Source organism: Artibeus jamaicensis, unplaced genomic scaffold (assembly GCF_021234435.1).
Source record: "Artibeus jamaicensis isolate MK-2021 breed Jamaican fruit bat unplaced genomic scaffold, CSHL_Jam_final contig_419, whole genome shotgun sequence".
Classification (NCBI taxonomy): Eukaryota; Metazoa; Chordata; class Mammalia; order Chiroptera; family Phyllostomidae; genus Artibeus; species Artibeus jamaicensis.
The window spans coordinates 2,590,513-2,603,875 of NW_026521824.1; the positions used below are offsets into that span (position 1 = coordinate 2,590,513).

The 13,363-nt window shown below is 44.4% G+C and overlaps 1 protein-coding gene across 1 annotated transcript in view; it reads left to right on the top strand.

Moving 5' to 3' along the window:
- Positions 1 to 12,482, top strand: part of SLC47A1 (solute carrier family 47 member 1) — a 28,624-nt gene extending 16,142 nt beyond the window's left edge. The window contains 6 exon segments of the mRNA XM_053665697.1: positions 2,185 to 2,254; positions 2,493 to 2,613; positions 9,237 to 9,331; positions 9,982 to 10,057; positions 11,914 to 12,065; positions 12,067 to 12,482. Coding sequence (XP_053521672.1) covers positions 2,185 to 2,254; positions 2,493 to 2,613; positions 9,237 to 9,331; positions 9,982 to 10,057; positions 11,914 to 12,065; positions 12,067 to 12,141 — 589 coding nt within the window. The 3' untranslated portion in view covers positions 12,142 to 12,482.
- The last annotated feature ends 881 nt before the right edge of the window (positions 12,483 to 13,363 follow it).

The following is a 13,363-nucleotide window of genomic DNA, read 5'->3' on the forward strand; positions in this document are numbered from 1 at the left end:
TTTTCTACCTACCGTCTATGTTACTTATTTTCTGTACCTTCTCCCCCCTTCTCCTTCTCCCACTCCCTTGTTGCTAGCCCTCCATATGATCTTCATTTCTGTGGTTTTGCTCCTGGTCTAGCTTCCTCTTAGTTTGCTTTTGTTTTAGGTGTGGTTCTTAATGACTGTGAGTTTGCTGTCCTTTCACTGTTCATATTTTTTATCTTTTTTCTTAGATAAGTCCCTTTAACATTTCATATAATGAGGGTTTGGTGATGATGAACTCCTTGAATTTGATCTTATCTGAGAAGCACTTTATCTGTCCTTCCATTCTAAATGAAAGCTCTGCTGAATAGAGCAATCTTGGATGTAGGTCTTTGGATTTCCTGACTTGGAATACTTCTTTCCAGCCCCTTCTTGCCTGCAAGGTCTCTTTTGAGAAATCAGCTGACAGTCTGATGGGAACTCCTTTGTAGGTGACTGTCCCCTTATCTCTTGTTGCTTCCAGGATTCTCTCCTTCATTTTAATCTCGGCTAATGTAATTTTGATGTGCCTTGGTGTGTTCCTCTTTGGGTCCAACTTCTTTGGGACTGTCTGAGCTTCCTGGACTTCCTGGAAGTCTATTTCCTTTGCCAGATTTGGGAAGTTCTCTTTTTATTATTTGTTCAAATAAGTTTTCCACCTGTGGCTCTTTCTCTTCCCCTTACCCCTCTGGTACCCCTATGATTTGGATGTTGGAACATTTAAAGATGTCCTGAAGGTTTCTAAGTCTCTCCTCATTTTTTTGAATTCTTGTTTCTTCATACTTTTCTGTTTGGTCATTTTTTTTCTTCCTTCTGGTCCACTCCCTTGATTTGAGTCTCAGTTTCCTTTTCATCACTATTGGTTTCCTGTGCATTTCCCTTCATTTCAATTAGTTTAGCCTTCATATGTTCCTCTAATTTGTGACTAAAATCAACCAGTTCTGTGAGCATCCTGATCACCAGTGTTTTGAACTGTGCATCTGATAGGATGGCTATTTCTCGGTCACTTAGGGTTATTGGCTCTGGGGCTTTGAGTTCTTCTTGAGCCATGTTCTGGTCTGTTCTTGCCTGTTACATACGAGGAGGGGAGCCCTAGGTGTTCACCAGGGCAGAGCAACCGGGTCGCTGGGTTGTGATGCTGTATGTGGGAGTGGGGTCAAAGAGGGGCAATGGCAGTCCCCTCTGCTACTTCCCACTGCTGGGGCCTGCACGGTCTGTCTCACTGCTCGCTCCTTCACCCGGTTTATCTGTGCGCGAATGTGTGATCACGGTCAGCCTGCCACCTTGCGCTCTCACTGGGTCTGCCCATTGCTACCCCATGCCTGGGATCCACCAATGGCTGCCTGCATGCTTGGGCTGGTCCAGGGGATCTTTCCTGCCTGACTCTGTTCTTTCGCTGCCTCTGCCCCTCTTACTGGTCTGGCTGAACAGTTCGTTGTTGTCGGACTTCCATATAGTTCAATTTTCTGTGTTTTGGTTGAGTTTATGTTACTAAAACTTTGTTGTCTTTAAACTTGGTTGTGCGAGGAGGCACAGTGTTTCCATCTACACCTCCATCTTAGCTGGAAGTCCCTTGACTTCTTTTTCATAGTTATTCTTTTAACCATTTTCACATGTTGTCTAGTCAAAAAATAAAATTAGTTTTGAAGAAAAGAGCTGTATTTCTGTCCTTTGTTCAGTGCTAGATTTCTTATGTATTAATTCATGCAACAAGCATTTGTTTGCAGACAGTGTTCAAGTTTGATTGTCACTCACTCAGGCTTTTTTGAAATTTCTGCCTCCGTGGGTCAAGGCGACATTTATGTAGTCTCCCTTCAAGTGTGAATGTTCAAATCCACATGTCTGGCTGTAGAGGTTAGGGCCCATTTCTGGAAATGGACCCTTCTATAAACTCTCTGTGACCTTTGTAACTGGCCAACCTCCATTCCACAGACAGAACCTTAACTCTTCTGTTGTGCTTCATTCAGACAAACAGGAGGCAAGTGTGGGACCAAATAATTGGATTTAACTGTCTATATTGACCAAATGGACTATATATTTCTTCTCAAAGTCATGAGATATGATGGAGAGCTGGTTCCCCATTGGCCCAGAAGCAGCAGCGTGGTCCCTGAATGGACTCCGAGGGCCAGCCCGGGGAACCACAGTGCTTGCTGCTCTGGGCCTTTGTCTGCTTGCTAACAGAGACATCATCACTCTCGTGGCTTGAGTGTTTTCGATATACACTGTTTCCCATCTTTTTGAAAGTCTGGCTGTAAGTATTATGCAGTTGTCCCATAAGCACCTTTACAATCTGTGTGCTTCTTCTGATGATGGTGAGAAATGAAACAGAGAAGGGGGGTGGGTGGGCAATACCAAACATTTTCTATTGCTTTCCAAGAACACTGGTACAGGGCAGTGCCACAAATGGTGGATGGGACCGCTTGGGCAGGGGCTGGGCATCTGGCCTGGGCATCGCACTGTCCACACTGGTGTATGTTATCTGCCCACAGTGCATTCTGAGGGTAAGTGGGAACCAAAAAGTAGGAGCTGTCTTTAACGCCATTGGGTACTATGTGATTGATCTCCCCATTGGGATTTCACTGAAGTTTACAACCAGATTGGGAGTGATCAGTAAGCACTAACTGCAGGCAGGCAGGGCTGAGTTTCTCACTGACAGAAGTGACTCTTAGAGCAGGTAGGCTTTCACTGAGAGTGCTGGCACTTCGGAGCTTTTCCACATTCATCCTGTGCCAGTTAGAGGTTACAGGTGGGGTGGGGTGGAGTGGGGGCGGCGGGCAGGAGGGAGCAAGGCTCAGGGCTGCATGATCATGCCCTTCTTGACAATGTGAGCCATCTCCCACACTCACTCTCTGGAGTGCAGCAGCGTGGCCTTTCTACTCATCCCCCATGGGATGGCATGGAGTGTCCATGTCAAAGTAGGTGGTAGTAGGGGCTGCTGTGGAAGCATTCAAATATTTTCCTGTTGTGGTTCCAGCCCTGTTCTTTGGGGACAGCTCTGTATGGTGAGACCTGGAGAGGGAGACTGCAGGACTGACTGAGGCTGTCGAAAGCTGGCCATGTGGGGATGTTTGGGATGGTGGTAGGGGGAGCCACAGGACAGCCTTGGTGTGGTTCTTACAGAAGTGGTAGGAGCACCCATGATGGCTGCATACATCCTGGAGCAATGCCTTCAGCCGGCGATGCCTCTGGCAGGACTCACAAGGAGTGGTCCCCAAGTTGCACCCACCAGGTCACCTTCACCACCACTCTACAGCCTCATCTCTGGCCTGGTGCAACCCTTTAAGCCTTGTGTCCTTGGGTCTCCCTGAAAGGCCATGTGTGTGCTGTGAGTGAACACACAAGGAGGGCAGGGAGGAGGGGACCTTTTCATCGTCTTAATACATTTGGAAGAAAGAACTTAATCTACAGGGCCTGAAATTACCAGACTAATTTTTTTTTAAGTAGGGAAAGAAATGACTTCCCAGCTTTGATTTCTAAAATAATAATTTGGACTTCCGCCAAGATGGAGGCATAGGTGGAGACACAGTGCTTTCTCACACAACCAAGTTTAGAGACAACGAAATATTAGCAACAGAAAACATAGCCAGAACACAGAAAATTGAACTTTTCGGAAGTCTGAAAATAATGAATTCTTCAGCCTGACCGGTAAGAGAGGCGAAACCAGCAGCTGGCAAAGTGGGGTTGCACAGGAAAACTCGGTCAGATGGACTCAGGTGCGAGGATCCCAGGCGTGGGGTTGCAAAGGGCAAACCCAGTGAGCAACCTAGTGAGCGCGACCCAGTGAGCGACTGGCGGATCCGGTGAGGGTGAAGGGCAGCGGGTTGGCTGTGCTGGCGCATTCCTGTGCAGATAGACCAGCGAGGGAGTGGGCAGTGAGATGGGACCAAGCGGGTCCCAGTGACAACAGGAGGCAGCAGAGATGACCGTCATTTCCCGGCTCTGACCCCGCCCCCACATTCAGTGTCACAACCCAGTGACCTGAGTGTCCCTACCCTGGTGAACACCTCAGGCTTCGCTCCTTACCCAGTGACAGGAAGCAGGAGAGGGGGATGCCATTTCCCCACTCTGACCTCGCTACCACATACAGCGTCACAAACCAGTGACCCTGCCCTGGAGGCCCTGCCCCGCCCCTAAGGCTCCGCTCCTCATACTAAATGGGCGAGAACAGACCAAAAATGGCTCAAGAAGATCTCAAAGCCCCAGAGCCCATAAATCTAAGTGATGTCAGAAATAGCAAAACTTTCAGATGCACAGTTCAAAACACTGGTCATCAGGATGCTCACAGAACTGGTTGATTTTAGTCACAAATTAGAGGAACATATGAAGGCTAAACTAATTGAAATGAATGGCAATGCACAGGAAACCAATAGTAATGGAAAGGAAACTGGGACTCAAGTCAAGAATTCAAAAAAATGAGGAGAGACTTAGGAACCTCCAGGACATCTTTAAATGCTCCAGCATCCGAATTATAGGAGTATCAGAAGGGGGAAAGGAACAGCCACCAGTGGAAAACTTTTTTGAATAAATAATAAAGGAGAATTTCCCCAATCTGGCAAAGGAAATAGACTTCCAGGAAGTCCAGGAAGCTCAGACAGTCCCAAAGAAGTTGGACCCAAGAAGAAACACGCCAAGGCACATCATAATTACATTAGCCAAGATTAAAATGAAAGAGAGAATCCTGGAAGCAGCAAGAGATAAGGGGACAGTCACCTACAAAGGAGTCCCCATCAGACTGTCAGCTGATTTCTCCAAAGAGACCTTGCAGGCAAGAAGGGGCTGGAAAGAGGTATTCCAAGTCATGAAATCCAAAGACCTACAACCAAGATTGCTCTATCCAGCAAAGCTTTCATTTAGAATGGAAGGGCAGATAAAGTACTTCTCAGATAAGATCAAATTCAAGGAGTTCATCATCACCAAGCTCTTATTATATGAAATGTTAAAGGGACTTATCTAAGAAAAAGAAGATAAAAAAGATGAACAGTGAAAGAACAGCAAACACACAGTTATTAAAAACCACATCTAAAACAATAGCAAGCTAAAAGGACAGCTAGATCAGGAGCAGAACCATAGAAATGAAGATCTCATGGAGGGTTAGCAACAGGGGAGCGGGAGGAGAAGGGGGGAGAAGGTACAGAAAATAAGTAGCATAGATGGTAGGTAGAAAATAGGGGGGAGGGCAAGAATAGTATGGGAAATACAGAATCCAAAGAACTTGAGACACATGGTCATGAACTAAAGGGGGGGAATGGCAGGGAGGTGCAGGGTGGAGGGGAATGAAGGGGGGAAATTGGACAACTGTAATGGCATAATCAATAAAATAAAAATAAATAATAAAATAAAATAATAATTTGGAAGGCATTGGAAATTAGTCAATGATTATATTGAAGTTTGAACACACTATCTTTGGGTGACATTGAAGTTGACTTAAGCCTGTTTTATTTTCGTCCATCAGCACTTGGTAGGTTCAGAGAGGATGAGAAATCATCTGATACCTCAAAGGAACTTTCAGTCCAAAGTGTCTCATTACGTTGCACATTTTTCTCAAGTTCAATAATATTTAAATTAAAAATAAATGGAATGGGCCTGGCTGGTGTAGCTCAGTGGATTGAGCGCGGGCCTGCAAACCAGAGTATCGGGGTTTGATTCCCAGTCAGGGCACATGCCTGGGTTGCAGGCCAGTTCCCAGCAGGGGACACACAAGAGGCAACCATATATTGATATTTCTCTCCCTCTCTCCTTCCCCTCCCCTCTAAAGATAAATAAATAAAATCTTAAAAAAATATGGAATGTATAAAGAATGGAGTTGCCAATGCAAAGTTCACTGGGCTTGCATACTGGTGCAGAAAATTATTTAACCAAGTTCCTAGCATTACTCATTTTTTAGATTTGACAATGGCATATAGCTATGGGAAATATATGAGGAGTCCACTTAAAAATATAGATGCATCTATGTCCCCAGTGCTGTACTAGGATCATTAATTTATTTAACAAACATACATACTATGTGCAAAGTACAGATAGTTAAGAATCGCTTAAAAGAAATTCTGGTGCAAACTTCCAGCTGTAAAATAGATGCCATGGGGATGTCGTATACAGCATGGTGACTGGCTGCATTGTCTATTTCAAGTTGCTAAGAGACAATCTTAAAAGTTCTCATCATAAGAAAACACACTAACTATGGGTGGTGATGGATCTTAACTAGAATTATGTGGTAATTGTTTCACAATACAGTTGATCCTTGAACAACATAGATTTTAACTGCTCAGGTTCATTTGTATGTGGGTTTGTTTCAATAACTACAGTCAGCCCTTTAAAACCTCAGATTTCACATCTGTGGATTCAACCAACCACAGATAAAAACCAGTATTTTTGTGTGTGGGAGATATGTCCTGCAGAGCCCCCACCCTGGCCATCACAGATGAGAATAAGTCTACCGAGACATCTGCTTATGGAGAAAAGATGGCCAATCTCTCAAAGGAGAAGGGCCTTGAGCCCATAGAGGAACATCCTCTATGGGCTTTTATTGGGTTCAATTTGCACAGGAGTACAGGTAAAGCTCAGCAATCATTGTCAGGCAGTAAGGATCAAACAATAGATGACATTCAAAGAACTATGAGGGCTTATTCTGAGTCAGGGTCAGTTAGCTAAAGGGCCATACAACTTTGGGGAACAAACTCATTTCATGCTTTGACGCTTATCAAAAAATTGAGGGCATTCTTAGTATAGCAGGCTTTACAGGATTTTATGCATTCTTTCTTAGGTCTGATAGCCCCAGGGAATTACTGTTCCTGCCCAGGACTGCACTGCCCTCTGGCATTGTTTCAGGCTTAAATCAGGCAGGAGAAGTAAGGCAGCCAAGAGATTAGGAGACTTCTTACAGACAGAATGAGGACTCAGGCTATGTCAAAGTGGAGGGACAAGGGTCCATCACCCCTTTTTCTATAACCCCCCCAAGTCCTTTTCTGGGGGCCCCTTTGTGACTATGCCTGTCTTAGGTCATCTCTCCCTTAAGGTATCTTACCCATTATTAGCTAACCAGTCATCTGCCTGAGGCCAAGCAGGGTAAAGTAAAGAGGACAGAGGTGGCACTACTGCCAGGAAGATAAGCTTTGTCTCCTTGGTGGCTTATGGTCCCAAGGCCTTTTTACTCAGCCTTAGCCATGGGGGGTTACAGCTTCTGAAACCAGGCAGGGTGGTTCCCAACATTTATATATTTCCAAAATCAGTTTCCCAACTGCAGATTGAAAGTACTGTTTTTGATTTGTGGTTGGTTGAATCTGAGGATGAGAAAGGTCAACTATAGTTAGGTTTTGGGAGAGTCAAAAATTATATGCAGATTTTTGAGTGCATAGTCATGTGCACCTTTAACCTCTTCATTATTCAAGAGTCAAGTGTATGTACAAATATTGAATTATTGTGTTGTTCACCTGAAACAAATATAATGCTGTAAGCCAATTATATCTTAATAAAAAATGTTGGGGAGAGAGTGGGCCTCTGGGAGAAGACTGCAGTCAGTGTCTGCCACACTCATTTTTAAGAAAAGTATAGTTCCAACTGGTTTTAAGGATGATGTCACCTCTGGTGGGTGGGCAGTGAACCTACCCAAGGTGCTCAAGGAGTGTCAGAGTGCCACAGGTTCTTGTGGGTGGCTCCAGTCTAATTTCTTGGGAGGCTTTCCAGATACACAGATTCCTGGGCCCTGCCCCAGGGGGTCTGATAATCATCCTATTGTAGGGTTCTTAGGTTGAGTCAAACAGCAATCTTTTAATTATTGTATAGTGAAATCCTGGAAATCTAATTCACAACTTTCAAATTGCAGCTGGAGATAGTTGGTTATATTCTGTTCAAGATGATTAGAGTGAGCTTGTAGTCTTTATGGCTCGAGAACACTGGATCTGATGTGTATGTGCTTTTACTAGTCTGTATGGGAAGAGAAGGTAGTCACCAACTCTATTCTAAATATCATGCTGATCACATCAGTGTGAAAATGTGATCTGAGAGTGATTGGTACCAAGGAGCAGAGTTGAAAACTTTGCACTGAATTTGGGCACCTCCACCTGTACACCATTGCCCCAGTCTAGCTGCCTTTAGTTTACCCAGATTCAGAATTTAACAGAGACCAAGCAAATGGGCAAAGCAAAGGCCATTTATTTAGAGCTTGTGTTTTGCCAGAGACTGAAAGGCAGGCAGAGGAGTGGTAGAGCCTCACAGCAGCAGGAAAGAGGAAAGGCCCAGGTGGGTCCTGAGGGAGGATGCTGGCCCAGGGAAGCTGGGAGAAGGCTGATGAGAAGTGGGGTATTCTGTGTGACTGGTCAGCAGTGTGTGTGTGTTTTCTGGCTGCTCCTAAGTTGGAAGCAGGGACAAAAATCAGGGAAGCTGTTACTTATTTATCAAGTCTTGGCCATCTTGGGTCAGTTGTTGCAGAAAGCATTATTGAGTTTCCTAGTTTGGCCCTAGAGAGAGCAGTCTGGCCTCCCATAAAGCTGAAGTACAGCACACTGGCTTCTGGAGTGTTTATTGCAGATAATGAGTTGAGTGTTCAAACAGGTTGCTTTAGGTTGTGGGTCAAAATTCTTTTTTTTAAATATGGTTTGACCTTTGTCTGTTTGTATGTTTATTCTCTCACAGCTATTGTTAAGAGTTTCTGATGTCATTAGTTCACAGTTGACTTCAAAACCCTCATCCCTTGGGGTTTCCCTCTGTGTTTGTATGGTACTTGGGAACCTACAAGGCTTTTCCCGGTGCTCCACTTCCTTTTAGCCTGTCCTGCTGTGTCATCATCTCCCTGCAGATAGCCCTGCCCAGGGAGCTCCTGAAGTGAGCAAGATTCTGCAGGCAGCTCCAAGGGAGAGCTTTAGACCTTTAGAGGCTGGTGACTTCTGCCTGTTTAACATGTTTGTTCCATTTTTTAAGAAAATATGGCATCATAGCTTGGTAGTGCTATTAGAAATAGGAAGTTGTTTGTCCTGTAAATGTTATTTCCTTATAACTGTCACTTTTCTTAAGAGCTAAGCATTGTGATTCTGAACAAATGTCCTGAGATCCCAAACCCCAAGAAGTAGGGAGTACTGGGCCTTCCAGGACCTTCTGAATGCCAAAGGAAAGGGCTGAAGGAGTCTCTGGCTTAGGCTCAGCTGTGCACAGAGGTTATCAGAAGTGAGACAGGAGAAACACTCCCCAAGGGTGGCCGGTTTCCCATAGAATTAACCTCTTTTAAATATTTCCACTTCTAGATCTGTGGGCAGGGATTATCCTCTGCACAATCTGTCAAGCTGTGTGTTTTCTAGGCTTTATTGCTCAGCTGAATTGGGAAGGAGCCTGTCAACAGGTAACTATTCTCATCGCTGTCCCAGGAAAGGTTCCCTTCCTAGAAAACAAGCATAATCAGTGTGCCCCCTCTCTCTCTGTCTCTCTCTCTCTCATTTTGGAAGGTTCTTTCTCTTTGTATCACAAAGGCTACTTTCTTATTGTTTTAACTGCATTTAATTCAGATGTGAAGAGCCAGATGACCCTTGCTTTATCCATTCACCTTATGCCTAAAAAGCCTATTTCAGGACAAAATTTGGAACTGGAGAGATAGGTGGGACACCATCAAATTTATCCTGATACTGTTTTTTTTTTACAGTCCTCAAATATTCCATTAAGATACTTGTGTGCATCTTTCCAACTTTCTAGGGTCAATGTGGGATCTGAAAAATAGGTGATAGCTAAATGAGATGAAGGAACAAGTAGAGATAACTGTAAATGACCTTGGTCCCCATCTTCCGCCTCATCTTGTCCTTATCTGTCCAATCTTCCCCACCCACTGAGCCCTGTCAATCATTCTAAACATGACTCCATACTTGTGACCTGGAGAAGTGCTAATGTTTCATGTTAGTTAGAGACAATGGCTTGACTTTTCCTAAACTGGGGAGTCAAGTCAAATGTTTTAACAACACAGTAAAGCCTGGTGGATTTACTGTGTATTTCTTCTTGTAGGCTCAGGTACATGCCAGTTTGATATGGAACATAGCCCTGGATGGGACTCCTCCCTCTCAGGGCTTCCTTTGCCTAGGTATGATGTCACTGCCTCTCTAGGTGGTCCTGCAGGGTTCATCTGTGGGACACAACTGGACTTGCTGCCCTGAGCCCCCATTTAAATAGGGCAATAATGTTTCTGAAAAAATAATAAGATTGAGAAATGCCTAGTTTGAAGCAAATAGACTCAATATTTGTTTGCTGTAATTTCAGGCATTAACATACTGCTGTAGATGATTGAAGATTGCAGGTAGCCAACTCCTAGCTCATTTATGGAGCTCATTCAAGCATTCATTCTAGGGACACTCCTAATGCATGGTGATGCTGTGCCTTGACCTCATCTTGGAAGCTGACATTTGTATGTTGTTTCCATGGCATTCTCCTGTTTGTCAGGCAAATGTAGGCTTTAAACAGATCATTGTTTTGGCTTTTGACCGTTGCTTCTGATGTACACCATGCAAATGTGTTTATCATTTTTCATCAGTTTAGTAGTCCCCCAGGTTCATTCCTGAGGCATCTAGCCATGCTCTCACACTGTTCTTTTGCTGCTTTGTAATGGAAACCCTTTTGAGTCCATAGACTGGCTGAATTACAGTCAGTGGTCAGTTCTGTGGTTTTGGTCGGATCTCATTCATGTGTCTAGTTTCCTTCGTGCCTGGTTATCTCTGATTGTGTTCTAGACTTTTGTATCTGAAAATTGTCTGTCAAAGTAATCTGAGGCCTCAGGTGATGTTATCTTTCTTCTGAGAGGATATTCCTTTGCTTCTGTCCAACACTTATGGTTACTAGCAGTCTAGAGCAATTCCAGAAATGGATGTTTCTGGACCACGCAGCTGAGCCAAAGGTGACTAGTGTAAGGGCCCATTTACTTCTGGTTCATCCTTAATTCTTGGATGCAGCCCTTCAGAACTCCAACCTGGAGTGTGGAGAGGTTTGCCTGGGTTGCTGTCAAGCTTTCCAAAGTGCTGTTTGGTCCACATGGAGATCTCTTAGGTCAACAGTGACCCCAGAGCCCAGTTTTCACCTGCCCTAGATCTTGCCTGGTGACTGACTTTTCATTACATTGTTAGTGCTCTGGCACCTTCAAGGTGATAGTTTTCATTTATTTTATCCAGGTTTTGTAGTTATCTTCAGAGAAGGAGTCAGTCCAAATTTTCTACCATCTACCATTTGTTAAAAGCTAGGATAAGAATAGTGCTAACCTCTCCCTGCAGTTGAGAGTTCGGGGACTCACACTGTGAGCACCAAGCACAGTGCCTGATTCACAGTAAGCCTTTGTAAGCACAAGGTAATGTCATTCTATTTGAAGTTGTTTTCTCCCAGAACTCCAAGGACATTGTCATATGACTACTACCAACTGACATTTACTAAGAAGTGAATGCCAGTCTCATTCTTGTTCTGTTAGGTTATCTGCCCTTATTTTTCTCTTGGGAAGATTTTAGGATATTTTTCTTATTCTTGCTATTCTGAAGTGTCATGAGACTAAACCCAGGGGTCAGAGTCACTATCATGCCAGGTACTTAGCATGCCTTCTGAGAAAGGATTCACATGTCTTCAGTTCTGTGAATGGCCTTGAGTTATATCTCTTTTCTGTTGACTTTGTTTCCTTTCTGAAATTATACAGGTGTTGGCCCCTTGAAAATTTCCCCTACAAACCTTAACTGAGAGAGCTGCCACATTTTCCTAGTTCCAGCTGTGGGAGAGGCACCCGGAGGCCCTAGGCCAGCAGCAGGGATGGCCATGCCTATGAGTCAGAATCTCCCAGTGTAGCACTGCTTCCTGAACAGACTTTCTCCCAGACAGTAACACATGCTACACATCACCTTTTATATATCTGTCATACCGATGGAGAAGGTCTTTTCAAGCTGCTAACTAAGTTCCTTCTCCCCTCAGTGGGTCCTGAGAGCCATGAAGAAAGTTTAATGACAGATGTTGAAAAAGAAGATGAGACCCAGTTGGATCAGCAGATGCACCAAGAAGAACATCTTCGGATCTATCCAAAAAACATGAAGAAGTTGACTGGGAGACAGTTGGTGCTGTGGCGAGTGAGGGCTTGTGCTTCTTGGGGCCATTTTAGTCTTGCTGGTGGGGATTTTAGTGAGAGTATGTGTTAGAACTTAGTGATGTGGCAAGAGAGAAGGAGTCTGATCAAGTGATACTTTTGAGCCCACAAGCAAATAATTCTTAGGCCCAAAGATGGGAATTTGTTTTCAGTGAAGGTCATTCAACTATGCCCATGAATTTCAGGAACTGAGAGTTCAAAGATATGTTTTCTAATGAAGAAAATGAACTAAGATACAAAACTATGTTCTAGTCCAAGACAATGTCTCTAAGATTGCATTAGAGTAGTAATTCATCCACCACTGTCTGAACCAAGGGCCATTGTGTGCTCACTACCTTCATTTATGGCTTCGATGTTCTCCTTGCTGGTTTTTTTTTTTTTAGATAGAAATCCATGTACTGAGTGCTTAAGGATTGTTGCTGTCTGAATTATTTAAAATATATGATTATGTTACAAATAGCTTTCCTTGTGCCTGAGATTATTATTCAATGAAAAATGACATTGTTAATATTCATTTGGGGTCAGATCTCAGGCACTGGAGATGCTTAGGAAACAAATAGGAGTCCAATGGCATCAATTAACCAACTGCCTGTTGAGGGCCTGGTATCATGGCCGGTCTGGGCTGACCCGGACAGGCAGGGACCAGGAGGGGTGAAGCTGCCGGCTAAGGCCCCACTGGGAACCAGCACTTCATTTTCTCTAGAGTGGTGGGCATCCCATAGAGAGAAATAAGGGGTTTGAAGAGCTAACTGGGGGCAGAAGTCAGGCCTTTTTCTACTTTGAGAGAAGGGATCATGAAGTTGGGATGCAGCAGAAAGGAGGCTGTTAGGAGAGGCAAGGTTGGGGTCCTGGCAGGACCCCAGGACCTCTGTTTTTCTTCTGTTTGGGTCTGTTCTTATCTAAAAAAGGCATGGGATTTTGGTGGCAGACATGGTGTGTATCAAGGAGGTTTTATGTGGCATGTCTCAGAAATGAGGAGGTCTTATGAATGCTCCCTTCTCCCTGGCCTTAGAAAATCACTGGGGAAGTCTTAGAGTGATGGAATGCAAACAATCATTGCTAAATTCCCCTGGGGACGGGGGGAGCTGTGTCAGAGCACAAAGGCTCAATCACAGCAGTAGGGTAAGTGGAAACCACATTAGATTCAGCATTCTGGGGGAATTTCCACACCCTTAGCTCCGGAAGCCTCAGCACATGTTCAGAATGTTGCATGCTGGGATGGATGCAAAGGCCTCTGCCATGCAAGGTCAGGTAACAGACGCTGTCAGAAAAGTCAGTGAC